The 26539-nt window shown below is 47.9% G+C and overlaps 1 protein-coding gene across 1 annotated transcript in view; it reads left to right on the forward strand.

Moving 5' to 3' along the window:
* Positions 1 to 26539, forward strand: part of LOC309332956 (calcium/calmodulin-dependent protein kinase type IV-like) — a 44480-nt gene that overhangs the window by 12778 nt on the left and 5163 nt on the right. The window contains exons 5-11 of the mRNA XM_081846344.1: positions 7961 to 8043; positions 9452 to 9524; positions 14788 to 14878; positions 15916 to 15990; positions 17577 to 17652; positions 21536 to 21662; positions 25795 to 25947. Of these exons, the coding sequence (XP_081702470.1) occupies positions 7961 to 8043; positions 9452 to 9524; positions 14788 to 14878; positions 15916 to 15990; positions 17577 to 17652; positions 21536 to 21662; positions 25795 to 25947 (678 nt within the window). The remainder of the gene's footprint in view (positions 1 to 7960; positions 8044 to 9451; positions 9525 to 14787; positions 14879 to 15915; positions 15991 to 17576; positions 17653 to 21535; positions 21663 to 25794; positions 25948 to 26539) is intronic.

Genomic DNA, 26539 nt, shown 5'->3' on the forward strand with positions numbered 1-26539 from the left:
CTGTCCTTCCAGTGAGCACTCAGGGCTGATTTCCTTCAGAATGGAGAGGCTGGATCTTCTTGCAGTCCATGGGACTCTCAAGAGTCTCCTCCAGCAGCTGAATTCAAAAGCATCCATTCTTCGGCCATCAGCCTTCTTGATGGTCCAGCTCTCACTTCCATTCATCACTACTGGGAAAACCAGAGCTTTAACTATACGGACCTTTGTTGGCAAGGTGATCTCTCTGCTTTTTAAGATGCTGTCTAGGTTTGTCATTGCTTTTCTCCAAGTGGACCTCAGGGGTCATGTGGGGAACCACTAGAGATGCCCCATTAGAGGATGAGCGATCGAGATGAAGCCTTAAAAGCCTTTTTCCAATAGGAGAGCCTCACCATGCCCTTTTCTGAATCTGGCAAGATGGAGGGCTGTGGCACAACAACAACAACAACAACAACAACAAAACAACAACAACAACAACAACAACTTATTTATACCCTGCCCATCTGGCTGGGTTTCCCCAGCCACTCTGGGCGGCTCCCAACAGAATATTACAAACACGATAAAACATCAAACATAAAAAAATTTCCCTAAGCATGGCTGCCTTCTAAAAGTCAGATAGTTGTTTATTTCCTTGACATCTGACAGGAGGGCATTCCACAGGGCAGGCGCCACCACTGAGAAGGCCCTCTGCCTAGTTCCCTGTAACCTCACTTCTCGCAGGGAGGGAACCGCCAGAAGGTCCTCGGAAATGGACCTCAGTGAAATGGGCTGAGCGATGGGGGTGGAGACGCTCCTTCAGCTATACTGGCCGAGTCTGTTCAAGGTCAGCACCAACACTTTGAATTGTGCCCAGAAATGTACTGGGAGCCAATGTAGGTCTTTCAGGACTGGTGTTATGTGGTCTCGGCGGCCATTCCCAGTCCCCAGTCTGGCTGCCGCATTCTGGATTAGTTGCAGTTTCTGGGTCACCTCCAAAGTAGCCCCATGTAGAGCGCAGCAGCTGAAGCTCAATTTCAGACAGCGCTTCCTGGTTGCTTGATGCTGTCTTTTGAAAGGTTGTGATCTGGGGCTCCTTGCAACCAGAGGGTCAGTGTCCTTCGTGACTGGCTGTTAAATTGCGTACACAAAGACTGTCTCTAAAATCAGCTAGACATCCCATGGGGGCACCTGGGCCCTATCACCATCAATATCCACAGAGCCTTTCAGCTGCCGGATGTGGGATAATCCCCCAGGACACTCTCCTTATAATCTCTAATAGGTTGCCTTTAAGCTGCAAAGCGTGACGATTCGAATAACATCCCCATATATTGGACTTCCGTGGCACATTATGGAAGTCTGCCGACTTGCGAGATCATATCCTTCTAGGAATTAGATGCTGCTCTGTAAAAGAGAAGTTAATTCCTTGAAAGGGGGGAAGCTGTCAACAGTTCTGGAGGTGCAGGTTTGAGGATCTGAGCCAGTGAGTGAAAGAGACGGGTGGATCAAGCCCAATCCAGCATGCTGGTCTCCTAATGGCCAGCCAGTTGCCCATTGGAAGCCAGCAAGCAGGAGCCAAGTATAGCAGCCCTCTTTGCTCCTGTGGTTTCCAGCAACTGGTATTCAGAAGCTAAGAAAAACCCTATAATCTATAAAAATGTAGTATAAACACTGACAACTGGGAAACACTGCACTGCAAGTGCTCCAATTGGAGAACAGCCTTTCCCAAAGGTGTCGTGGGCTTTGAAGACACTCAAACTCAGGACGAAAGGGAGAAATGTGCTAAGAGGAAGGCACGCTTGGCAAACCCTCACCGGGATCAACTCCCATGCGGAAACCTATGTCCCCGCTGTGGAAGGACGTGGGGATCCTGAATTGGCCTCCACAGTCACTTACGGACTCACTGTTAAGACCGTGTTTATGGAAGACGATCTTACTCGGCTACGAGGGATCACCAAAGAAGTGTTGCTGACTCAAACACTTAGGCAGCAAATAGGCAATGAGGCTAGTAAAGGTAAAGGGACCCCTGACCATTAGGTCCACTCGTGGCCGACTTTGGGGTTGCGGCGCTCATCTCGCTTTACTGGCCGAGGGAGCCGGCGTACAGCTTCCGGGTCATGTGGCCAGCAGGACTAAGCCGCTTCTGGCGAACCAGAGCAGCACACGGAAACACCATTTACCTTCCCACCGAAGCGGTACCTATTTATCTACTTGCACTTTGATGTGCTTTTGAACTGCTAGGTTGGCAGGAGCAGGGACCGAGCAACGGGAGCTAACCCCGTCGTGGGGATTCGAACCGCCGACCTTCTGAACAGCAAGTCCTAGGCTCTGTGGTTTAACCCACAGTGCCACCCGCTTCCCAGGCAATGAGGCTAGTAGCCACCAATTGCTGTCTCCTCCGTGACTTTGTCTAATCCTCTTTTTAAAACATCCTGGCTGGTAGTCATCAGGCCTCTGTGGCTGTGAGTTCCCATAGTTTAACTAAGTGCTGCATGAAAAATGACTTCTCTTTTATCTGCCTTTCATTGAATGTCCACGTCTTCTAGAGTTATGCAAGAGGGAAACTTTTCTCTGCCAGCTTCCTCCATGTCCAAAAAATTCTATAAACTTCTGTCATGTCACTCGCCTCTTCTCTAAAGTGGAAAGTTCCAAATGCTGCACACTTTTCTGACAATGGACTCGCTCCACCCAGGGGCGGACTAATCTTGCATAATGCGGCGCCCGTGCAAGGCCAGAACTTGGCGCCCCCGAATGGATCTTCTCAATCATTGATCTTCTCAATTTTGCACCCCTTTAGCCCTGTACGGGGGAACAGGCCACACCACCCTAAATTCTTCTTGATGGAACCTTTTCCAACTCTACAATACAGTCAAACCTCAGATCCCGAACGCCTCCATTTTGGAACGTTTCGGCTCTTGAACATCGAAAACCCCGAAATAAACGCTCCAGTTTTCAAACGTTTTTTGGAAGACGAATGTCCGATGTGACTTCCGCTTGAGTGCAAGAAGGTCCTGCAACCAATCAGAAGCCGGGCCTTGGTTGTCGAATGTTTTTCCGAAACCGAACGAGCTTCTGGAATGGATTACGTCCAACAACCAAGGTTTGACTGTATCCTTTTTGAGGCGAAGCAGCCAGAATTGTACACAGCATTCCAAATGCTGTTTGACACCACTTAGAAACCACAGCCCTGAGCGCTATAGAAATATTAATAAAACCGGCATTAAATCAGTCGATTGGACTGTGCACACTATAAAATGAAATTACCGTATTGGCCTGAATATAAGTCTCACTTTTTTGACTTCCGGGTTTTTTGCGGAGAGGAATGGCAGCAACCGACGCTTCGTCCTACTAAAGACGGGCGCTTTGGGGGTCGATGAGCGATGAGGGGAGGTTGCCAGGACTAGGCACCCCCCTTAAAAAAACCCTGCAGAAGACCAGGGCTTTGAAGGGGTCCAGCAGAGTCCGTTCTTTCCTCCTGCCGGAACCCAGCTCTCATAACTGCTTCAGCAGCGGGCGAGGGTCAGTTGAAGTGCGGCTTATGAATCATAGAATCATAGAATCATAGAGTTGGAAGAGACCCCAAGGGCCATCGAGTCCAACCCCCTGCCAAGCAGGAAACACCATCAGAGCACTCCTGACATATGGTTGTCAAGCCTCTGCTTAAAGACCTCCAAAGAAGGAGACTCCACCACACTCCTTGGCAGCAAATTCCACTGTCGAACAGCTCTTACTGTCAGGAAGTTCTTCCTAGTGTTTAGGTGGAATCTTTTTTCTTGTAGTTTGGAACCATTGCTCCGTGTCTGCTTCTCTGGAGCAGCAGAAAACAACCTTATGTTCACGACCTTACGGTATGTAGCCAGGAGTGCAGGGTAAACAGCGCTAGGATTGCAGCAAAGCAACGCCCACCCCCTGCATAGTCCCCCGTCCTCTCCCCCAAGGCCGGGAAGCGAGGGAGTGAGAAATGGAGTGGCTTTTATTCGGGTATTTTTTGTCGCCCCCCCCTCCAATTTTAAAGGTGTGGCTTATATTCGGGTACGGCTTATATTCGGGCCAATATGGTACATATTAAAACCTGCAGGCTTTACATATCTGCATAGGCTTGCCTTATCAAACAGGTTTTTAGCAGGGGCTGAAGGCAGCTGCACCCTAATAAAATAAACAGTCAAACAATATTTTTTTCAAAAAAACGAAACAAGCATAACAGCAACTTGAAGGACAAACAGCCATTATTCCAAGCTGTCATTGACCTAATTTTTTGCTCTAATAACCAATAGTTTCGGGGGGGGGGAGTTAGGATATCCACATGCACCCCTCACATTCGCAAGCTTCTTTGTTCACTCAGATGTTCATTCATATATACAGTGGTACTTCAGGTTAAATACGCTTCAGGTCACAGACTCTGCTAACCCAGAAATATTACCTCAGGTTAAGAACTTTGCTTGAGGATGAGAACAGAAATCGTGCTCCGGCAGCGCGGCAGCAGCAGGAGGCCCAATTAGCTAAAGTGGTGCTTCAGGTTAAGAACAGTTTCAGGTTAAGAACGGACCTCCGGAACGAATTAAGTACTTAACCCGAGGTACCAGTGTGTGTATGTATTGTAGCAGGAACCCCCCCACCCCAATCATTCTGTTTGTATAAACTTCACACTCACACACTACATACGCCACATTTCTGTTACAACGCCACATTTCTGTTATAAATCCATAGAAAATCAACCATACATCGGATTTGCACTGTTCCATTTTTACTTTGCTCCATATGACAAGAACTAACAAAGGGGGGTGGCTTAGTCCTGGTCAGCCATAATCCCTTCACTGTCTCAGCACATCCACAGGAGCCCTGCCCATGCCAACCCTGATGATCCCAGACAGAAGACAATCAAGATCACAAAGAACCTGCATATGGGAGTGGATTCAAACAAAGGACACTGATCAGATCTTCCCTCAGGGGGCAGGAAACTGCCAACTGCCCTCTGTCCTCTGGAAAGCACTCCTGGGGAGGGGGAAAGGAGGAACCAGCCAGGTGACAAGACACTCAGGTTACCACCAACTCCTCCCTCAGCCCCTCCTTTCTGTAATGTATGCCTCCCTCAACCCCTCCTTTCTATAATGTATGCATGATGTTTCTGGGGGTGGGCTAGACCTGGAGGAGGGGAATTTCAAAAGTTTTTATAAGACCTTGCACACTATTCTTGGGGGTCTTTCCTCTCTCCTGCACGTGAGGGGAATACCCTGTTGCAACAGTTCAATAAAGGCCAAGCCTACAGGCTGCTGTTTTGCTCCAAGTTATCCTGGTTGGTGTCTTTGTTTTGTCCAAGGGAGCCCTCGGATTTTTCCTGTAACAGTATGTATATATAGATAGATAGATACACACACACACACACACATATATATATATATATGGAATTCTATTTCTGTTATTTACCCTTTTGCGACTCCTATCTGCAGCCTCCCCTGCTTGCAGGCGGCTGATAGGGAGCGATAATAGGATTGTAAACTTCTGAAGTTAATAAGAGATTGCGCCGCCACGTATTAAGGGAAGGGGGGGGGGAAGCATTAAGCCTCTTCCTTCTTCTCCCAGCGTCACTTACACGGCGGGATCTTTCCAGCAGCCGCGGTTTTAATCATGAAAGTGCCATGAAATGTGCGGTGTCACCAAAAGTCTAAAGAAACCGTGACATTTTCTTGTTTTCTTCTTCTTCTTTTTTGTTTTGTTTTAAATGCAATTTCCAAGTCTTTCCTCCTCCCTGGAGGGGAGGGGGAAAACGCATTCACAACTGTCTATTTCCAGATGTGCTGCTGTTAAGAACACAAGCAGGAAATCTCCTTGGCTGAAAAGGTGTGATTGATATATATATATATATATATACACACACACACACACACACACACACACACTGTATACACACACACACACACACACACACATATATATATATATATATACACACACACACACACACACGGTGGTACCTTGGTTCTCAAACTCAATCCATTCCAGAAGTCCGTTCCAAAACCAAAGCGTTCCAATACTAAGGCGCGCTTTCCCATAGAAAGGAATGCAAAACAGATTACCGTATTTTTCCGTGTATAAGACTGGTTTTTTTCCTTTAAAATAATGTCCAAATTTTGGGGGTGTCATACACTGATAGATCTCTCCCCCCCTTTCTTAAATTGGAGCCCCCCAAAATAGGGGGCATCTTATACATGGAGGTGTCATAGACGGAAAAATATGGTAATCGGTTCCAGACTTTTAAAAACAACCCCTAAAACAGCAATTTACCATGAATTTTAGTATCTAACGAGACCCTTGATCCATAAAATGAAAGCAATAATCAATGTACTGTACTTCTTTGGCGATCCCTTGTAGCCGAGTAAGACTGACTTCCATAAACACGGTTTTAACAATGAATCCGTAAGTGACTGTGGAGGCCAATTCTGGATCCACACGTCCTTCCACAGTGGGGACATTGGTTTCTGGGCGGGGGTTGATCACAGTGTGGATTTGCCAAGCCTGCCTTCCTCTTAGCACGTTTCTCCCTTGCGTCCTGAGTTCGAATGTCTTCAAAGCCCACAACACCTTTGGTAAAGGCTGTTCTCGAACTGGAGCGCTCTCAGGCCAGTGTTTCCCAGCTGCCGGTGTTTAAACTACATTTTTTTAGATTTGCCTTGAGAGAGTCTTTAAACCTCTTTTGTTGACCGCTGGCATTATGCTTTCCATTCTTAAGTTCGGAATAGAGGAGTTGCTTTGGAAGACGATCATCAGGCATCCGCACAACATGCCCAGTGCAACAAAGCTGATGTTGAAGAATCATTGCTTCGATACTGGTCATCTTTGCTTCTTCCAGGACACTGGCTTTAATTCACCTCTCTTCCCAAGTGATGTGCAAAATTTTTCGGCGACGCCGCTGATGGAATCTTCCGAGGAGTTGGAGATGGCATTTACAAGTGGTCCATGTTTCACAAGCATACTGAGTCAGACCCCTATTCCATCTAACTGAGTGTTGTCTACAGTGACTGGCAGCAAATTTCAGGCTGGAATCTTCCCCCAGCCTACCAGGATATGGTTCTGAATATGACAGATCTAGAGAGAAACGCAGGAGGCTGTGCTTGTACCACTGGATCCATCTAGCTCAGCAGTTTCCACACCGACTGAGCTAGGTGGATTTCAGATGGGCGCATTTCCCTACGTTACATGCACAGCTCGGTGGTTGGAGCGTGGTGAAGATAACGCCAAGGTTGCAGGTTCGATCCTCAGCTGCCTATTCTTGCACTGCACGGGGTTGGGCTAGATGACCCCCTGGGGTCCCGTCCAACTCTTGTTGTTGTTTAGTCGTTAAGTCGTGTCCGCCTCTTTGTGACTCCCTGGACCAGAGCACGCCAGGCACTCCTGTCTTCCACTGCCTCCCGCAGTTTGGTCAGACTCATGCTGGTAGCTTCGAGAACACTGTCCCACCATCTCGTCCTCTGTCGTCCCCTTCTCCTTGCGCCCTCCATCTTTCCCACCATCAGGGTCTTTTCCAGGGAGTCTTCTCTTCTCCTGAGGTGGCCAAAGTCCTGGAGCCTCAGCTTCAGGATCTGTCCTTCCAGGGAGCACTCAGGGCTGATTTCCTTCAGAATGGAGAGGTTTGATCTTCTTGCAGTCCATGGGACTCTCCAGAGTCTCCTCCAGCACCACAATTCAAAAGCATCCATTCTTTGGCGATCAGCCTTCTTTATGGTCCAACTCTCACTTCCATACATCACTACTGGGAAAACCATAGCTTGAACTATACGGACCTTTGTTGGCAAGGTCCAACTCTACAATTCTATTATTCTACATGGAGAGGCTAGAGATTGAACCTGGTATCTAATGTATGCAAAGCAGGTGCTTTTCCCACGTAGTTATAATCCTTGTCCGTGTGGGTTTGTGAGTTGCTTTTTCGTATTTGGAGACCAGCTTGACTCAAAGTTAAAATGCCATTCCCCCCCTGCTCAACCTCCTTTATCTCTTTTTTTATTTTTAGATCAAACTCAAAGAGATCTTTGAGACTACCTCGCAGATCACCCTCATCCTTGAGCTGGTGACAGGCGGCGAGCTGTTTGACAGGTAACCAGCAAGAAGCCCTCCGCCGAACTGGCAGGTTCTTAATAAAAGGTGACAAATTGCACCGAGGAAGGGGAAAGGGATGGTAATTTGTGTCAGAGCGACCTGCAGAGAAGCTGTATGTGTTATTGTGTGTGTGTGTTGGGATAGAGAGAGGGGGGGTGTTGAGGACTACAGTACCCGTATTTTTCGCTCTATAAGACGCACCAGACCACGAGACGCACCTCATTTTTGGAGGAGGAAAACAAGGGGGGGAAAATTCTGAATCCCAGAAGCCAGAACAGCAAGAGGGATCGCTGCGCAGTGAAAGCAACAATCCCTCTTGCTGTTCTGGCTTCTGGGATAGCTGCGCAGCCTGCATTCGCTCCGTAAGACGCGTACACATTTCCCCTTACTTTTTAGGAGGGAAAAAGTGAGTCTTATAGAGCAAAAAATACGGTACTTTATGATGGCCATTCTCGACCATCACTGTCAATTCCCGCTGCAGATTCTCTGCGATCTCTTTTCTCTCCCTCCATCACACTCACTAAAAAAAAGTTCCGCTCACTCCAGTGCCAGAAAGCTTGTCCTTTCAAATGCCCAGTTATCTACACTTCATTGCTCCAAGTGTGCAAAGGGCTTCGTTTTGAAACATGCGCTTTGCACATGAGCAGAGACAATCTCGTCTCATATACAAAAACTGTATTTATTTTTTAAAATAAAATGTTGTTTGACAGTTAGCAAAACAAACTCTATGCAGAGGTACCGGGGCTGCGCTGGTTGAACTCTTTCAATATTACTGCTATTCCAACGAGAGCCATACTCAGAGGGGACCCATTTTACCGCTCGAGCAGGGTATAAATTTTACGAAATAAACAAAATGAATAAAATAAGTTCAACGGGCCCCCAGAAATCAATGCATCACCTTGAGGATGATGATGAGGAATATGTCCCCAAATATTCACATCTCCTTTTGCTCTTCCCACTGGTAATGTAAAGGTAAAGGGACCCCTGACCATTAGGTCCAGTCATGACCGACTCTGGGGTTGCGGCGCTCATCTCGCTTTATTGGGAGCCGGCATACAGCTTCCGGGTCATGTGGCCAGCATGACTAAGCCGCTTCTGGCAAACCAGAGCAGCGCATGGAAACGCCGTTTACCTTCCCGCTGGAGTGGTACCTATTTATCTGCTTGCACTTTGACGTGCTTTTGAACTGCTAGGTTGGCAGGAGCAGGGACCGAGCAACCGGAGCTCAGCCCGTCATCGCGGGGATTCGAACCGCCGACTTTCTGATCGGCAAGTCCTAGGCTCTGTGGTTTAACCCACAGCGCCACCTGTGTCCCTTAGACACTAGGTAGAGTAGCTAGTGGCAAAGTGAAAACATGGCAACATTCGAACCCAACGCTTTGTGCCCCCCTCTGCCCTCTTTCAGGATCGTTGAACGGGGTTTCTACAGCGAGAAAGACGCAGCTCACGTGGTGAAGCAGATCCTGGAAGCTGTTTCCGTAAGTCATCCCTCTCTCCTGTTCGGTTTTTTTTCTCTCTCCAGAAGACCCTCGGAGCTGGACCTCAATGTCCGGGCTGAACGATGGGGGTGGAGACGCTCCTTCAGGGATAAAGGGCCGTTTAGGGCTTGAAATGTCAGCACCAACACTTTGAATTGTGCTCAGAAACATCCTGGGAGCCAATGCAGGTCTTTCAGGACCAGTGTACATAATACTCTGGCTCCAGTACGCTTCCACCACTGACATTGGAAGCTGAGTACACACAATGATGTTAGCTGCAATCAATCTATACCCTGCAGATTCCTGAGAGATATTCCTGTTCAGCGTGAATGAATGAATGAACTTTATTACGGTCACAGACCAGGATAAAAAAAACAGATAAATAAAATAGCAGTTAGGATTTTTTTTTTTTAACTGATAAATGTTGGAGCACATAAGGACAAAGAAACAAGCATAGGATAAAACATCTGAATAAAATACAAGATTAAACACGGATAAGGGATGGGTAAAAACTGGTAATTAAAACAGATAAGAACTAAAAACAAATAAAAACATACAGTTAAAACAACTGTAAGAGCGTAAGAACTAAAAGACTCGCAGTTAAAACAACTATAAGAGGCTGCAGAGTAGAAGCCTCTGAAATAGAGGACACTCACAGCATTAGAAACTGATGTGCAAATATGGTTAAATATGTATTTTCCTGCAAACCAGCTTCCCTCCGAATGGGAAACGGAAACCGCAGTCGAACTGAGGTGTGTCCCTTTCAGGCAGCCACTGAGCATGCTCAGATGAGAGCACACACTCGGATGGCTGCTTCAGGGAATTGGAGTTCGGCGCGGGGAAACAAATCAGGGAATGGGCAACGGGTGGAAACACGGATGCCCTTTTTCTGGTCTGTGCGGCAATTCGAGTATCAAATCACAGAGCGGAGGAACAACCTCACTGAATTTGAAGTCACTCAAGTGCGCACACCCTGCATTTTGAGGCGGCTTCCTCCCCCAAACCAGCTTTGCTCCAGACTGAGAAAAAGAACAAACTAGCAGATAATGTGTTCACAGCCTTAGTGAGATACAAGGCCCCCATGCCACACAATCCCCGGATGCGGGGCAGACCAAAATTCGGCAACTTCCTCAAAAGTTCCATTTATGCTAATCCTTGCAAAGCTGAGCTGTTGGTTTCTCATACCTTCCTACGTGAGTGAAACGGCCACCTCCTGCCTCGCTGGTGTGTGTGTGTGTTTTATTTCATTTTTATTAACTGTCACTATCTTTTAAAGCTCTCTGTCTTTCCAATCTCTTGCAATCGGCAACCTGTGAAATTAAGATTGGCACCAGCGGCTCCCTAGGCTGGTAACACAATTTGCACGGCATCTGTTGTTTGTTTGGGTGAGAGGAGCCAGAGAAAGCGGCTGCCAAGGGACCACCAGGCGGAACAAAAGGGGGGAGAGGGGGGTATTTGCTGTATGGCAGGACAAGGTAAAACAAAAGGTAAAAGGTAAAGGTCCCCTAAAGCAGAGACATCACCTTACCAACAAAGGTCCGTATAGTTCAAGCCATGGTTTTCCCAGTAGTGATGTATGGAAGTGAGAGCTGGACCATCAAGAAGGCTGATCGCCGAAGAAAGGATGCTTTTGAATTCTGGTGCTGGAGGAGACTCTTGAGAGTCCCATGGACTGCAAGAAGATCCAACCTCTCCGTTCGGAAGGAAATCAGCCCTGAGTGCTCACTGGAAGGACAGATCCTGAAGCTGAGGCTCCAAGACTTTGGCCACCTCATGAGAAGAGAAGACTCCCTGGAAAAGACCCTGATGTTGGGAAAGATGGAGGGCACAAGGAGAAGGGGATGACAGAGGACGAGATGGTTGGACAGTGTTCTCGAAGCTACCAGCATTGAGTTTGACCAAACTGCGGGAGGCAGTGGAAGACAGGAGGGCCTGGCATGCTCTGGTCCAGGGGGTCACGAAGAGTCAGACACGACTAAACGACTAAACAACAACAAAGGTCCCCTGGACAGTTAAATCCAGTCAAAGGCGACTATGGGGTTGCGGCACTCATCTTGCTTTCAGACCAAGGGAGCCGCGTTTGTCTGCAGACAGCTTTCTGGGTCATGTGGCCAGCAGGACTAAACTGCTTCTGGCACATGACGGAAACCAGAGCGCACGGAAACACCGTTTACCTTCCCGCCACAGCAGTACCTATTTATCTACTTGCACTTTGGGACGTACTCTCGAACTGCTAGGTTGGCAGGAGCTGGGACAGAGCAACGGGAGCTCACCCCGGCGCAGGGATTCGAACCGCCGACCTTCCTATTGGCAAGCCCAAGAGGCTCTGTGGTTTAGACCACAGTACCACCTGCATCCCTGCTGGCACACAAACACACACCTGGTAAGGACCCATCTCACCTGGGCAATCAGCACTAAGCTACCTTCAGCACCAGAGATCAGCTGACCATTAGGAGAGGTCAGCTGATGCCGTAGGCTCTATAAAACCCGAGCCCAAAAGTTCAAGAGGAGTTGGTGTGCGTGTCTCTGTAAAGATACAGGGGTATCTTGGGTTACATACGCTTCAGGTTACATACGCTTCAGGTTACACACTCCGCTAACCCAGAAATAATGCTTCAGGTTAAGAACTTTGCTTCAGGATAAGAACAGAAATCATGCTCCAGCGACACAGCAGCAGCAGGAAGCCCCATTAGCTAAAGTGGTGCTTCAGGTTAAGAACAGTTTCAGGTTAAGTACAGACCTCCGGAACGAATTAAGTACTTAACCCGAGGTACCACTGTACAGATGTCTGTGTGTCTATCTTCCGGGTTGTATGTGGCTAAGTCCTACTTCGAGAAGACACCTTAGGTAGATGTTATAAGAAAAATCTGCTCCTTTTCGCTTAAGGCAGGCTTCCTCAAACTCGGCCCTCCAGATGTTTTGAGACTACAATTCCCATCATCCCTGACCACTGGTCCTGCTAGCTAGGGATCATGGGAGTTGTAGGCCAAAAACATCTGGAGGGCCGAGTTTGAGGAAGCCTGCCTTTCAGGGTATCTAAGACCCCTTATAGAGTCCTTCTGTAGGTTCTCCATCAGTAGGAGAAAATAACAGAGGCCAACCAGAGAATATTGAGAAGCAAAGCAGCTAGTAAGCCTGCTCTTTATTAAACTGTTGGAAAAGGGTCCCCCACCCCCCCACGCAGGACGGAGGAGCAACCCAGAACAATGGTGTGTAAGCCCTTATATAGACTTTTGAAATTGCCTCCCCTGTAGCTCAAGGTAAGGTAAAGGGACTCCTGACCATTAGGTCCAGTCGTGGCTGACTCTGGGGTTGCGGTGCTCATCTTGCTTTACTGGCCGAGGGAGCCAGCGTACAGCTTCCGGGTCGTGTGGCCAGCAGGACTAAGCCGCTTCTGGCGAACCAGAGCAGCGCACGGAAATGCCGTTTACCTTCCCGCCGGAGTGGTACCTATTTATCTACTTGCACTTTGAGGTGCTTTCGAAGTGCTAGGTTGGCAGGAGCAGGGACCGAGCAACGGGAGCTCACCCCGTCGCGGGGATTCGAACTGCCAACCTTCTGATCGGCAAGTCGGTTTAACCCACAGCGCCACCCGCGTCCCCAAGCTCAAGACCACCCCCAAAAACATCATATGTACATCACAGAAGGGGCAGTCTACAGCAGAATCCTGTCTGGCAGGAAACCTGTTAACCTGGGTTTACCAGGGCAGCCTGGCCATTCTTTTGTGATAAATAAATACTTAATTCCTGAGTCCAGGTCACAGGCTCACCCTATTCATATACAAATGTGCCCTTAAGGCAGGATTTGTGAGCCGAGAGACAAGGCTTTTCCCATTTCCATCCAAACTGCAGAAGAACATTTGAGGTCACTGAAAGAGTCAAAATGGCTTTAGGGCTGTTTTCCTGCACTGTTTCAGACACATGGTTTCTATATTTATGTATGTGTTTGCCTGGTACATTTATGAACATTTATTTTATATCTTAGACCTTGTAATTCTCGTAACCGTAGACATGCGCAATAATTTCAAAGTGTCTGCCCTTAGTTGGACTAACGTTGGCCACACGTATACGTATATTACATGTAGTGCTTTTTTCTTATAAAAAATGTTTAGGGGTACTCTTATTTTGACTCGAGAAAATCACCATTTTATCAGGAAAAATAAACACAGTAAATGGACAAAAGTACGAAGATTCACAAAATGTTTGGGGTGTGCGTACCCCTGCGTACCCCCCAGGGAAAAAAGCACTGATTACATGTGTGTGCGAGAATCTTATCTATATATGGGCACATCTACGTACAGAGAATATTAGCTAGGTCACCCTTTCTCTTTATTAAAGGTCAGTGTGAGACTGTTTCCATGGAAACCAAGGGTATTCTTTTTCTTCTTCCTTTCTTTTTGGTTTTTAATGAGGTGAGGAAAATCCTAAAGGACAGTATCCCACGTAAATGCTCTGCGGAGATTTCGACTCCACCATTCAGCGCAGGCAGAATGATAGCGCCCTAGCAGCGAAAGATTAAAGCAGGCTGCAAGCTGAGTGAATCGTAGAAATGGCTTGCAGATTCTAGGGGGCAAAAATAAAAGCAAAGTTCAGCTTGTAACAGTTTGGGTGGATTTTGACAACTGTCACGGATCGTCTCCCACGTTGAAACCGGTTGCGCTGACATTTCTGTGTTCTCCCTACGCTGTCGGGGGCAGTGAGGCCTCTGAACACCACTTTCTGGGAACCTCAAATGTGTAGAAAGTACAGTGGTACCTTGGTTCTCAAACTTAATCCGTTCCGGAAGTCCATTCCGAAACCAAAGCGTTCCAAAACCGAGGCTCGCTTTCCCATGATGCATGTAACCCAATAACAGGGACGCGGGTGGCGCTGTGGGTTAAACCACAGAGCCTAGGACTTGCCGATCAGAAGGTCGGTGGTTCGAATCCCCGCAATGACGGGGTGAGCTCCCGTTGCTCGGTCCCTGCTCCTGCCAACCTAGCAGTTCGAAAGCACACCAACGCAAGTAGATAAATAGGTACCGCTCCGGCGGGAAGGTAAACGGCGTTTCCATGCGCTGCTCTGGTTCGCCAGAAGCGGCTTAGTCATGCTGGCCACATGACCCGGAAGCTTTACGCCGGCTCCCTCGGCCAATAAAGCAAGATGAGCTCCGCAACCCCAGAGTCGGCCACGACTGGACCTAATGGTCAGGGGTCCCTTTACCTTTAATTAAAATAACACCACCTGGAGGGTATTTTTACCTTTCCCCTCGTTGTCTTCCGCAGTATTTGCATGCAAATGGCGTGGTCCACCGTGACCTGAAACCAGAGAATCTCCTCTACGCAGATCTCTCTCCAGATGCTCCTCTCAAAATTGGTATGTTTCCCCCACCACCACCTCCAAAATGATGTCCCAGGCAAATGTTCTGCTTTGTCTCATAATATTTCCTTCTGGCCCCATGCCAACTCTGGGCATCTAAGGGAGCCAGAGGGGTCTGGATCAGTGTTTCCCAAACTATTGGTCTCTGGCAGTTTTTGGACTACAATTCCCATCATTCCTGGCCACTGGCCCTGCTAGCTAGGGCATAGCTGTCAAGTGTCCCTTATTTGAAGGGACAGTCCCTTATTCCAGCACCATGTCCCGCTGCTGTCCCTTATTGATAGATATCCCTTAAATGTCCCTTAAATGATGTCCCTTAAATTTCAAAGGAAGCAGCTCCTCTCTCTCCCTCCCTGCCGGCCAGGGAGGAGAGAGGCTCCAACTGTGTTGCTTGGCTGTGTTGCTCACCCAATAAGAAGTCTAAGAACGACTGGGAGGTGGAGCTTGCATGCCTTGTGTGTGGCTAGTTAATGCAAGCTGAGAGGGTTTTTGAATGCTGGACGCCATTTTTTTGCACGTGCTGCTGCAAACTTTGCAGTGCAAAGCCAGGCCGGGGAGCCATCTTAAATTGAGGCTGCATAGGCCTTGTGGTGCATGTGATTCAGATTCTAGTCAGTTGAACCTCTGGTTACAAAGTTGGTTGGACAGTGTTCTCGAAGCTACCAGCATGAGTTTGACCAGACTGCAGGAGGACAGGAAGACTGGAGTGCCTGGAACAGGTGAGGCTGCAGGTCCCTTATTTTGGCTGCTGGTCCCTTATTTTCAAGGCTGCTGGTCCCTTATTTTCAAATCTGTAAGTTGACAGCTATGAGCTAGGGTTGAGGGGAGTTGTAGTCCAAAAAGAGCTGGAGACCCAAGTTCGGGAAAACACCGTTCTGGATCTTTTGAGAGGCTGTGCTTCCTTTGGCCACATCTCACCTGGGTGCAGCCATCCTAGTGGGAAAGATGGGTGGTGGGGAGGGAACAGAGCGCATCCCATTTGTTTTAACGGGGTCGCCTTTGAAATATGCCCCTCCCTCTCCATTTTGCACCAGGTGATTTTGGATTGTCCAAGATTGTGGATGAGCAAGACACGATGAAGACAGTGTGTGGCACCCCTGGATACTGTGGTGAGTGGGCGAAAGAGCAAAAGCAAAGGGGGACCCAGCTAGTTTAGGGGCTGTCGAAACTAGAACTGTGTGCCAAGAGAGAGGGCATAATACAGTGGTACCTCGGATTACATACGCTTCAGGTTACATACGCTTCAGGTTACAGACTCCGCTAACCCAGAAATAGTGCTTCAGGTTAAGAACTTTGCTTCAGGATGAGAACAGAAATCGTGCTCCAGCGGCAGCAGAAGGCCCCATTAGCTAAAGTGGTGCTTCAGGTTAAGAACAGTTTCAGGTAAAGTACGGACTTCCGGAACAAATTAAGTACTTAACCCGAGGTACCACTGTAGAGCCCCAGCACCTATCAGCCTGGGATATAAAACAAGGTAAAACAAAATAAAAACAAGGAGATACCGGTAATTAAAACAAAACAGCAAAACAATGGCATTATTATTATTAAAGCAAAGACGAAGGGCAGGATAGAAATAATAATAATAATAATAATAATAATAATAATAATAATAATGCCATTGTTTTGCTGTTTTGTTTTAATTATCTCCTTGTTTTTATCCGGCATTTTATTCCATGAACCACCCTGAGATCTTACGACGAAGGGCAGTATATAAATTTAGTAAATACATACTAAATTTGTCAGGACCCCCCCCCCAACCTAGAGTCCTGTGTCCAGTTCTGGGCACCACAGTTTTAGAAGGACATTCCCTCACTGCGAGAAGCAAAGTTACAGGGAACCAGGCAGAGGGCCTTCTCGGTGGTGGTGCCTGTCCTGCAGAACGCTCTCCTGTCAGATGCCAAGGAAATAAACAACTATCTGACGTTTAGAAGACATCTGAAGGCAGCCCTGTTTAGGGAAGTTTTTAATGACTGATGTTTTAATGTATTTTTAATCTTTTGTTGGAAACCGCCCAGAATGGCTGGGGAAACCCAGCCAGATGAGCAGGGTATAAATAAAAATTATTATTATTATTATTATTATTTTATTATTAGCAAGCTGGAACGTTCACAGATGAGGGCAACTGAGACGATAAATGGTCTGGGAACCAAGATTTACAGGGAATGGTTGAGAGGGGTTGGGGGTGTTTTACTCCTGGAGGAGAGGGGACACGGCACGAATTCACAGATCACTGCAAGGATTCAAGACGGGGAAACTGAGTTGGACAGATCCTTCCAGCCCTGAAAAGCTCTGTGCCTGACCTTGTGAGCTTTTTCCTTCCTCCTCCTCCTCCATCAGGAACTAAGTCTTTCTCACCCTTTCGAAATCTCATGCACACATGCAACTCACTGGGGAATAAGTGGTAAATTAAGAATATGCCCCGCTGCTGCTGCCACCGCCGCCGCCTCCTCCTCTGCCTCGGCAGCTTCCAAAGGACGCAAGCCTGTCAACGCCTCCCACTTGTCTCCCACAAACTAACTGCGGCAGATGTGAAAGCATGGCGGAGCGCGAAAGGAGCGGGGGGGGGGGGGAGAGAGAGAGAGAGAGAGAGAGAGAGAGAGAGAGAGGAATGGGTGGGCGAAGGATGACACATATGCTAGCTGCCTGTGCTTCCTTGCTTTTTTCAAATTTTCTTTCACTCTTCCAACGCCTCCAGCACCCGAGATTCTCCACGGTTCTCCCTACGGCCCAGAAGTGGATATGTGGTCTGTCGGTGTCATCACATATATCTTGTGAGTAACGTTAAAATGCTTTGACACATCACGATTCCTCCGTCCTCTCCCCTCCTTCCAGCTTCATCCGTGTGCAGGCCCAATGGGCGAGATGCTTTTGCCTCTACAGTGGTACCTTGGTACTCAAATGGTGTGCTGGACCTGGAGGGGGGGCGATACCGAGAGGCGTGGGCAGAGTCCGGTCCTGGGTCGAGGGTCTGGAGACTGTCCACCAAGGGCGAAGCGAGGTCCAAAGCAAGAAGCCGGGCATGGTTGGTAACTCCAGAAGAACAGGTCTGGGTGCTGGCAGAAACAGGTTTCCAATGACGTTGCTCCCACAACCTGGGACCGGGCTGACTGGCCTTTATTTTCTCTGAGGCCAGGGGCGGTCCCGGCCTCCAGGTGACCCACCTCTCCTGGCCACAAGGCGAGCACTCCTCCTGGGAGAACTTAGTTCCCTCCGCCTCTCTGCCCTGAGCCTCTGCAGCTCAGGAGAGGCTGGAGGGTTACTGGACCCAGGGGGAGACTTACCTTCCCCTGACGGGGCTGAGAGTGGAGCACCTGCAGGCAATGGGTCCTCCATCACCTCCAGAGCCAGAGTGGATTCACCTGGTGCCTGCTCCTGAGGATCCGGCACAGGTGCAGGCACTTCAGATTCAAGCCCCTGCCCCAGCTCAGCCGGCCCTGGAGGCGGGGACTCCTGTGCAGGCTGGGATTCCTCTGGTTCAGCCTCTGAATCGGATTCCCAGGCCATCACAAATGGTTTAGCTGCTGAACAAATCAGCTCCCAAATGCCGCAAACCCGGAAGCGGGTGTTCCCGTTTGCAAACGTTTTTCGGAAGCCAAACATCCGTCGTGGCTTCCGATTGAGTGCAGGAAGCTCCCGCAGCCAATCGGAAGCCACGCCTTGGTTTTCAAACGGTTCCGGGAGTATGGGACAGCTGTATATTCCTGCACTGGACTAGATGATCCTCAATGTCCCTTCCAACTCTACTTTTCTACGATTCCTTGATTCTCAAGGCAGCTCCCCACTGACTGCAGCCCCTAAGCCATTTCTAAGTCACCTCTAGCTAAGGTATGAGAATGTTTGCACGGGGATAAAGACATCCCACTGCCCCACCGATGTGTGGGAATGTTTAGGGTGGCAGGAGAGGATATATTGTTTATTAATATCCTTCCTAACTTGCGCTAGCAAGTTCCTTTACTTAGCAGAGTTACATTCCCCTTTCTACATGCCCAGCAGATAGCTGGTTGCAGGCTCGTGTGAGCCACTCACTATTATACAATTCAGTCTGTCTCCAGATTGAATTATACGTTCCTGGTAAATTCCCTTGAATCCCTCTTAAAAGAATAAAGACGCCACACAATCTTATTCAAAGTCAATAAAAGAAGTTGACACACATTGGTTCACAGTTGGATTCCTGAAGGCAGACTTAGTTACAAATATGTACATGTGGATCTACCCCATCTGGGTGAAGAATCCCAGTGCTTCTGCTAGATGAGAGCTAGCAGAGCAGTCCTAGCTAAAAGCTGGTCAAATGAAGAAGGAAGTCAAAAAGAGAGCGAAGGGTGCTGCGTGACTCGTCCTTTTGTTACCTGGACAGGTTAGGTGACGGCCACCATCTATCACATGCAAAAGAAAGGATGCTCCAGCCAGGAGGAACAGGAAGTTTCGACTGGCTGGACCAAACATTCCCTCGCATGTCTTCTCTAGCGTTACCAGGAATGCAATACAGTGGTGCCTCGCAAGACGAAAAGAATCCGTTCCACGAGTCTCTTTGTCTAGCGGTTTTTTCGTCTTGCGAAGCAAGCCCATTGACAGCTTAGCGGGTTAGCACTATTAGCGGTTTAGCGGCTTAGCGGCTTAGCGGCTTAGCGGATAAGCGGCTTAGCGGTTTAGAAAAAGGGGGGGAAAGGAAAAAAAACCCTGCAGGAACTCGCAATACATTTTCGTCTTGCGAAGCAAGCCCATAGGAAATTCGTTTTGCGAAGCGCCTCCAAAATGGAAAACCCTTTCGTCTAGCGAGTTTTCCGTCTTGCGAGGCATTCGTCTTGCGGGGCACCACTGTACTTGACTGCCTCTCATGGATCGCATCCCACACGATGCCCCTCTGGCATGTACACAAACAGAAAACGAACCTGACACGAATGAAGCTGTGCTGATGTGAACAGCTGGGGAGGGAGCTTGGAGGACATGCTGTTGTTGTTTTTTGGAGGGGGAGAGAACTTCACTAAGGCGGTACCGTAACATGAATCCCCCCCCCCCGAGAACTGCATGCATCAAAACACAGAAGGATCTTGGTGACGGATGTAGCAAGAGCAAGGTTAGCCACTTTCTGTACCATCTCTTGCAGCGACACTGACAAAGGCTTGACCTCCTTTCTCTCTCCTGCTCACTGCCGCTGTTTTCATTGACCTAAATGAAACAGATGGCGGTCACAGCCCGTCAAAATATGTTGGGTTTCCATTGGTTTGGCTTGTTGGGATTTACACACACACACACACACACACACACACACACACTATCTCTAGCCAAGTTGAAAGTAAATGCAGCCCTGAGGCTTTTTGCTTAAACATTTCTGCAGAGAGCGGATGATTATTTCCTCCCCCCAAAACTCCCCCCCCCCCGAATGAATAGACACTGGTGCTGAGGAGAGCCAAGCAGCAGATTTGTGTGTGTGTTGTTGTTGTTGTTGTTGTTTTTTAAGGGACACGGATGGTGTTGTGGTCTAAACCACTGAGCCTCTTGGGCTTGCTGATCGGAAGGTCGGCGGTTCGAATCCCCGCGATGGGCTGAGCTCCCGTTGCTCCGTCCCAGCTCCTGCCAACCTAGCAGTTTGAAAGCACACCAGTGCAAGTAGATAAATAGGTACAGCTGCGGCGGGAAGGTAAACGGCGTTTCTGCGCGCTCTGGTTTCTGTCACGGTGTCCTGTTGCGCCAGAAGCGATTTAGTCCTGCTGGCCACATGACCCGGAAAGCTGTCTGCGCACAACCGCCAGCTCCCTCGGCCTGAAAGCGAGATGAGCGCCGCAACCCCGTAGTCGCCTTTGACTGGACTTAACCGTCCAGGGGTCCTTTAGCTTACCTTATTTTAGGCCTATGTTGCAGCAAAGGAAGCATGAACTTGAAAAACATGCTACCCCCCTCGAACGTCAGATTCATTACTTCACCAGAGGAATCTTCAGAGGGTTAGGGTTCTGCAAGGACTGGTGCCCAGTTATTGAAACCTTAGTCGATTAATCACATGAGTTTTGTCAGTAGATTGATGGATCGTTCAGTTGCACTTCGATATTTTGTGGGGTGGTGGGGATGGCATAGTTCTGGAGCCATAGTTATTCGTTGTATGTGTGCCTGCTGAAATCATGTGGTTTAGCAATCAATTCCTCTTCCCAGAACAGTAACTCACAGAGGGAGGTAGCGGGCAGAATCCTCAGATATTTACAGCTTTATTAATTTGAGGGTAACTACAACACACGTCAAGGGACGCGGGTGGCGCTGTGGGTTAATCCACAGAGCCTAGGACTTGCTGATCAGAAGGTCGGCAGTTCGAATCCCCGTGACGGGGTGAGCCCGAAAAATGCAAGTAGATAAATAGGTACCGCTCCGCCAGGAAGGTAAATGGTTTTTCCGTGCGCTGCTCTGGTTCGCCAGAAGCAGCTTAGTCATGCTGGCCACATGACCTGGAAGCTGTACGCCGCCTCCCTCGGCCAGTAAAGCAAGATGAGCGCCGCAACCCCAGAGTCGGCCACGACTGGACCTAATGGTCAGGGGTCCCTTTACCTTTACAACACCCGTAGGCCTGTGTGTGTCCGTTTATCATCACCTTTCTCCTCAATATTTTATGTAAACCATTTACAGGTCTTTTATTCTTCTTCTTCTGTTCTTTTAAAAAAAATTCCCCAGGCTTTGCGGCTTCGAGCCTTTTTTTGACCCAAGAGGAGACCAATATATGTACAGCAGGATCCTAAACTGTGACTACGAGTTTGTCTCTCCGTGGTGGGATGAAGTGTCTCTCAACGCCAAGGATTTGGTGAGTTGCTTTGAGCCCTACCCAGACAGGGGAGCCAGCTTGTGGGAATGTTCAGGGTGGCAGGAGAGGATGTTGTTGTTGTTGTTGTTTAGTCGTTTAGTCGTGTCCGCCTCTTCGTGACCCCCTGGACCAGAGTACGCCAGGCCCTCCTGTCTTCCACTGCCTCCCGCTGTTTGGTCAAACTCATGCTGGTAGCTTCGAGAACACTGTCCCACCATCTCGTCCTCCATCGTCCCCTTCTCCTTGTACCCTCCATCTTTCCCAACATCAGGGTCTTTTCCAGGGAGTCTTCTCTTCTCATGAGGTGGCCAAAGTCTTGGAGCCTCAGCTTCAGGATCTGTCCTTCCAGTGAGCACTCAGGGCTGATTTCCTTCAGAATGGAGAGGTTTGCTCTTCTTGCAGTCCATGGGACTCTCCAGAGTCTCCTCCAGCACCAGAATTCAAAAGCATGCATTCTTCGGCGATCAGCCTTCTTTATGGTCCAGCTCTCACTTCCATACATCACTACTGGGAAAACCATAGCTTTAACTATATTGTTTATTAATATCCTTCCTCACTTGCATTAGCAAGGTCCTTTACTTAGCAGAGCGCATTCCCCTTTACACAGCAGAAAACTGGTTGCAAACTCATGCGAGTTTCTTAAGACAATACGCAATTCAATCTGGCTTGTCCAGGTTGAAATGTGTTCTAATATTCTAAGACTCATTAATATTACATTATTTCTATAAATAGTCTTTAAACTTTTTCCAATCTTCTTCCACCGTCTCTTCTCCCTGGTCTTGGATTCTGCCAGTCCTTTCCGCCAATTCCATATAGTCCATCAACCTGGAGATCTTCTGTCCGAGGCTCTTAACTCTTTTCCAAGTCCCATCTGGAAGTCTTCTTCGTGCTTATACAAGAACTTTGCTTTATCTTCTACTGATCTTATTTTTATTTTCCTTCCTTTGAGGCTGAAAAGTGGATCTCGGGGAAACTCCCTCCTAAAGATGATTTTATTCCTTCTCGACAGGGCAGCCAAATCTCCATAGTTAGACCTAAGATCCAAAAGGTATTTCAAGACGTCATTAAAAGTTTCCTCTCTTGACTGTTGCTCTTCTAAGTTCTTCTGGTAATTCCAACAGTCTCTTATATTGTTCTTCTTTTTTTCCCCTCCTCCTCCAAGTCCAAAGGCCCTCACAATTTTAGTCTCTTCTTGACCCAAGTCCAGGTCCCAAGGAACAGCAAATTCCTATGTGAGGAAGTCCATCAGACCTTCCCTCTCCAGTTCAGGCAGGGCTCTGATCCTCAAAATCTGTTTTTCTTTAGATTCAATCATGACAGGCATCAGCTTATGATCATCAAGCTGCATCTGTGAGGCTGGGACTCTTTCTCTCTCCAATTGTGTTACTTTAGATTCAACGGCAACAGCTTTCTCCCTGGCCTTCTCCGCAGTTTGCCATGTCGAAGTAGATTCCTGTGTCAATTTCTGGATAGTTTCTGTATTGATGTTCACCTTTTGTCCCAAATTATTTATACTTTTTATATTTAAATCCAGCTTCTTGTGAAGCTGCTCCAGTGAGTCATTTATCTTACAAAATGCAGCCACTAAGGTCTCTTCTGTCAACATTCTTATCCAATTCAAGGTCAGTCCCAGAATCTCACAACTTTTTATCTTACAACTGGAAGTTCCCCCAGCTCAGCTCATATAACAGTTTCAAAAGCTTCCTCTAGAGGGAAACAGTTTCTATTTGTATTAGTCCTTTTAGACACAGTTCAAACAATAAAGTTAGTTTCAATTCCAGTAGCACCTTAAAGACCAACTGAGTTAGTTCTAGGTATGAGCTTTCGTGTGCATGCACACTTCTTCAGATACACTGAAGAATGTATACACTGTGTATCTGAAGAAGTGTGCATGCACACGAAAGCTCATACCTAGAACTAACTCAGTTGGTCTTTAAGGTGCTACTGGAAGGAATTTTTTTATTTTGTTTTGACCATGGCAGACCAACACGGCTACCTATCTGTAACTTAGTTTCAATTGTTAGTTACTTTTACTCCTTCTTAAGAACAGATGGAGAGAATGGAAACAATGTATCTCTCTTATTTAGCTAGCTGTCAGCGGATGTTCTATTCACTATCAATGAACCATCCAAAAACGTCAGTCTTACTAGCAGCCCGTTTCCAGGTTCGGAGCAGTGGTATTTTAACTTTCTTCGCTCTCTCCTGCAGGCACACACAATCCAAAATTTCCCCCTCTTCTCCTGCTTCCAAGGGGGGTTTAATGTGTCTACCGATGGAAATTTAGTCCTTTACAATAGGCTTTCCACGACTTTAGCTTACAGCCTCTTTGCTTCAGTCTATTTACAAAAGGGGAAGGCGGACTTCCTGTTTTGAACCTCCCCGTTTCGGTGCCAAATTAAAACGTTTGAAAATCCAATTCTCCGCTCTACTCACGGGTTGTTGCTTTAAGATCAAATTGTCCACAGGAAAAAGTCAGCGCTCTCCAGCAACGGCTATGCGGCTTCGCTCCGTGGAAGAAGCAGTCAATTCGAAGCACCGCGCCACTCACCCCACGTCGCTCCAGAACCCCGAAACCGGGTTTCCCCGCGAGTGGGGGAGGCGCAAAAGGTGCCAGCCAAATCCCACGTTCACAGGCTTCACCCGCCTGTGATTTTTAGACAGTCTCCGCCTTCGCCCTGGCGGCCAGACCCGAATTTCCACAAGGCAAATTCCTCCCGATCAGAGGAATTCCTCCATTACCGGAGGCGCTAACCCGTAAGTTCTTTAAAGGTCAAAAGCAGCACCTTAAATCTGACCCTGTACTTGACCACTCTCAGTGGATTACATCCCGCACAGCATGCATCAACAATACTTGAGTTTGTGCACACAAACAAAAACACACGCACGTTCCCCATTAGTGCCAGGTACCCAGGATGGACATCTTGGACATTTAAGGTGCTGCTTTTGAGCTTTAAAGCCCTTCCCGGCCTAGGACCCTTGTACCTACGGGACCACCTCTCCCGGTATGCCCCACGGAGAGCCTTAAGGTCCATAAATAGCAACACCCTAGTGGTCCCGGGCCCTAAGGAAGTTAGATTGGCTTCAACCAGAGCCAGGGCCTTTTCAACACTGGCTCCGGCCTGGTGGAACGCTCTGCCTCATGAGACCAGGGCCCTGCAGGATCTGATTTCTTTCTGCAGGGCCTGTAAGACAGAGTTGCTCCGCCTGGCCTTTGGCTTGGAGCCAATTTGATTCCCTCCCCCTCTTTCTTTTTTCTTTTTCCTTTCTCCTCCTGCGATGAGGCTGCATTTTAATATTTTAATGTTTCAATATTTTAATGTTGTATTTTAATGTTTGTTTTTAAGTTGTAATCATTCAACTTGTTTTTATTATTGCTTGTTAGACACCCTGAGCCCGGCCTTGGCTGGGGAGGGCGGGGTATAAATAAAAAATATTATTATTATTATTATTATTATTATTATTATTATTATCTTCAGAGGAGCGAGATAAATACTTAGTAAATAAAACAAAACCCTAATACTTTCCCCTAAGAGCTTGGGGACGGTTTACCTGCAGAATTGCCGCACTCCATATATGTGCACTTTTGCACTTCTATCTGCATAATTGTTACAGATGCGACATAAAGCCTATCCTACATTTGTAAGGAATACCGTAAATCTTTTTGTTATGTACTGAAGTTCTCACCCTGGGCCAGCAGGGGGATACTGTAGATAGTTATGCAAATGAAGGATTGAAATTGACATTCAGTGATTGGATGGATACTGTAGATAGTTATGCAAATGAAGGATCGAAAGTGACGTTCAGTGATTGGATAGTTTTAGAAAGTTGTTACAGTAACGTGGTACTGGAGCTCTATATAAGACTGAGCCCTTCAGTTCAGTTCTGTCCTGGCCTGTGAATAAACAAGAGCTGTTTGAAGAATCGGTGTGTTGTCTGAAATGTTCACCCACAACTTAACACTTTTCATGTGCCAGCACATAAACTTTGCAACTCCCTGTACTCTTTCCAGTGTCTGGTCAATTTTGGTTAGGCAAACCTATCCAGACATAATAATGTCAAGCATCTAAGCCTCTGGGCAGAATCAAGGCATCCAGGCCTCATCACCCACCTTGTCATCGCTGGTCTTTTCCAGGTTCAGAAACTGATCGTTCTGGACCCCCAGAAGAGGCTCACAGTGCAACAGGCTCTAGAGCACCCCTGGGTGATGGGCAAAGCCGCCAAGTTTGCCCACATGGACAGCACACAGAAGAAGCTGCAGGAGTTCAATGCGAGGCGCAAGCTGAAGGTAATGGCGCAAAGAGCGCGGCGGGGCTGGTGTAGGGATGGAGGCAATAAGCTGAAGCTGAGAAGCAGCAGTCTCTAAAACACAGCCACTATGTACACACATGCGCTGCAGTCTTACCAGTCTTACTCCTCTTCTTTCGTTTGTTGTTGTTGTTGTTGTTTAGTCGTTTAGTCATGTCCGCCTCTTCGTGACCCCTGGGCCAGAGCACGCCAGGCCCTCCTGTCTTCCACTGCCTCCCGTAGTTTAGTCAAACTCATGCTGGTCGCTTTGAGAACACTGTCCCACCATCTCGTCCTCTGTCGTCCCCTTCTCCTTGCGCCCTCCATCTTTCCCAACATCAGGGTCTTTTCCAGGGAGTCTTCTCTTCTCATGAGGTGGCCAAAGTCTTGGAGCCTCAGCTTCAGGATCTGTCCTTCCAGTGAGCACTCAGGGCTGATTTCCTTCCGAATGGAGAGGTTTGATCTTCTTGCAGTCCATGGGACTCTCAAGAGTCTCCTCCAGCACCAGAATTCAAAAGCATCAATTCTTCGGCAATCAGCCTTCTTGATGGTCCAGCTCTCACTTCCATACATCACTACTGGCTTCTTTCATT

The sequence above is a fragment of the Podarcis erhardii genome, assembly GCF_964252035.2.
Source record: "Podarcis erhardii genome assembly, chromosome: 18".
Lineage (NCBI taxonomy): Eukaryota > Metazoa > Chordata > Lepidosauria > Squamata > Lacertidae > Podarcis > Podarcis erhardii.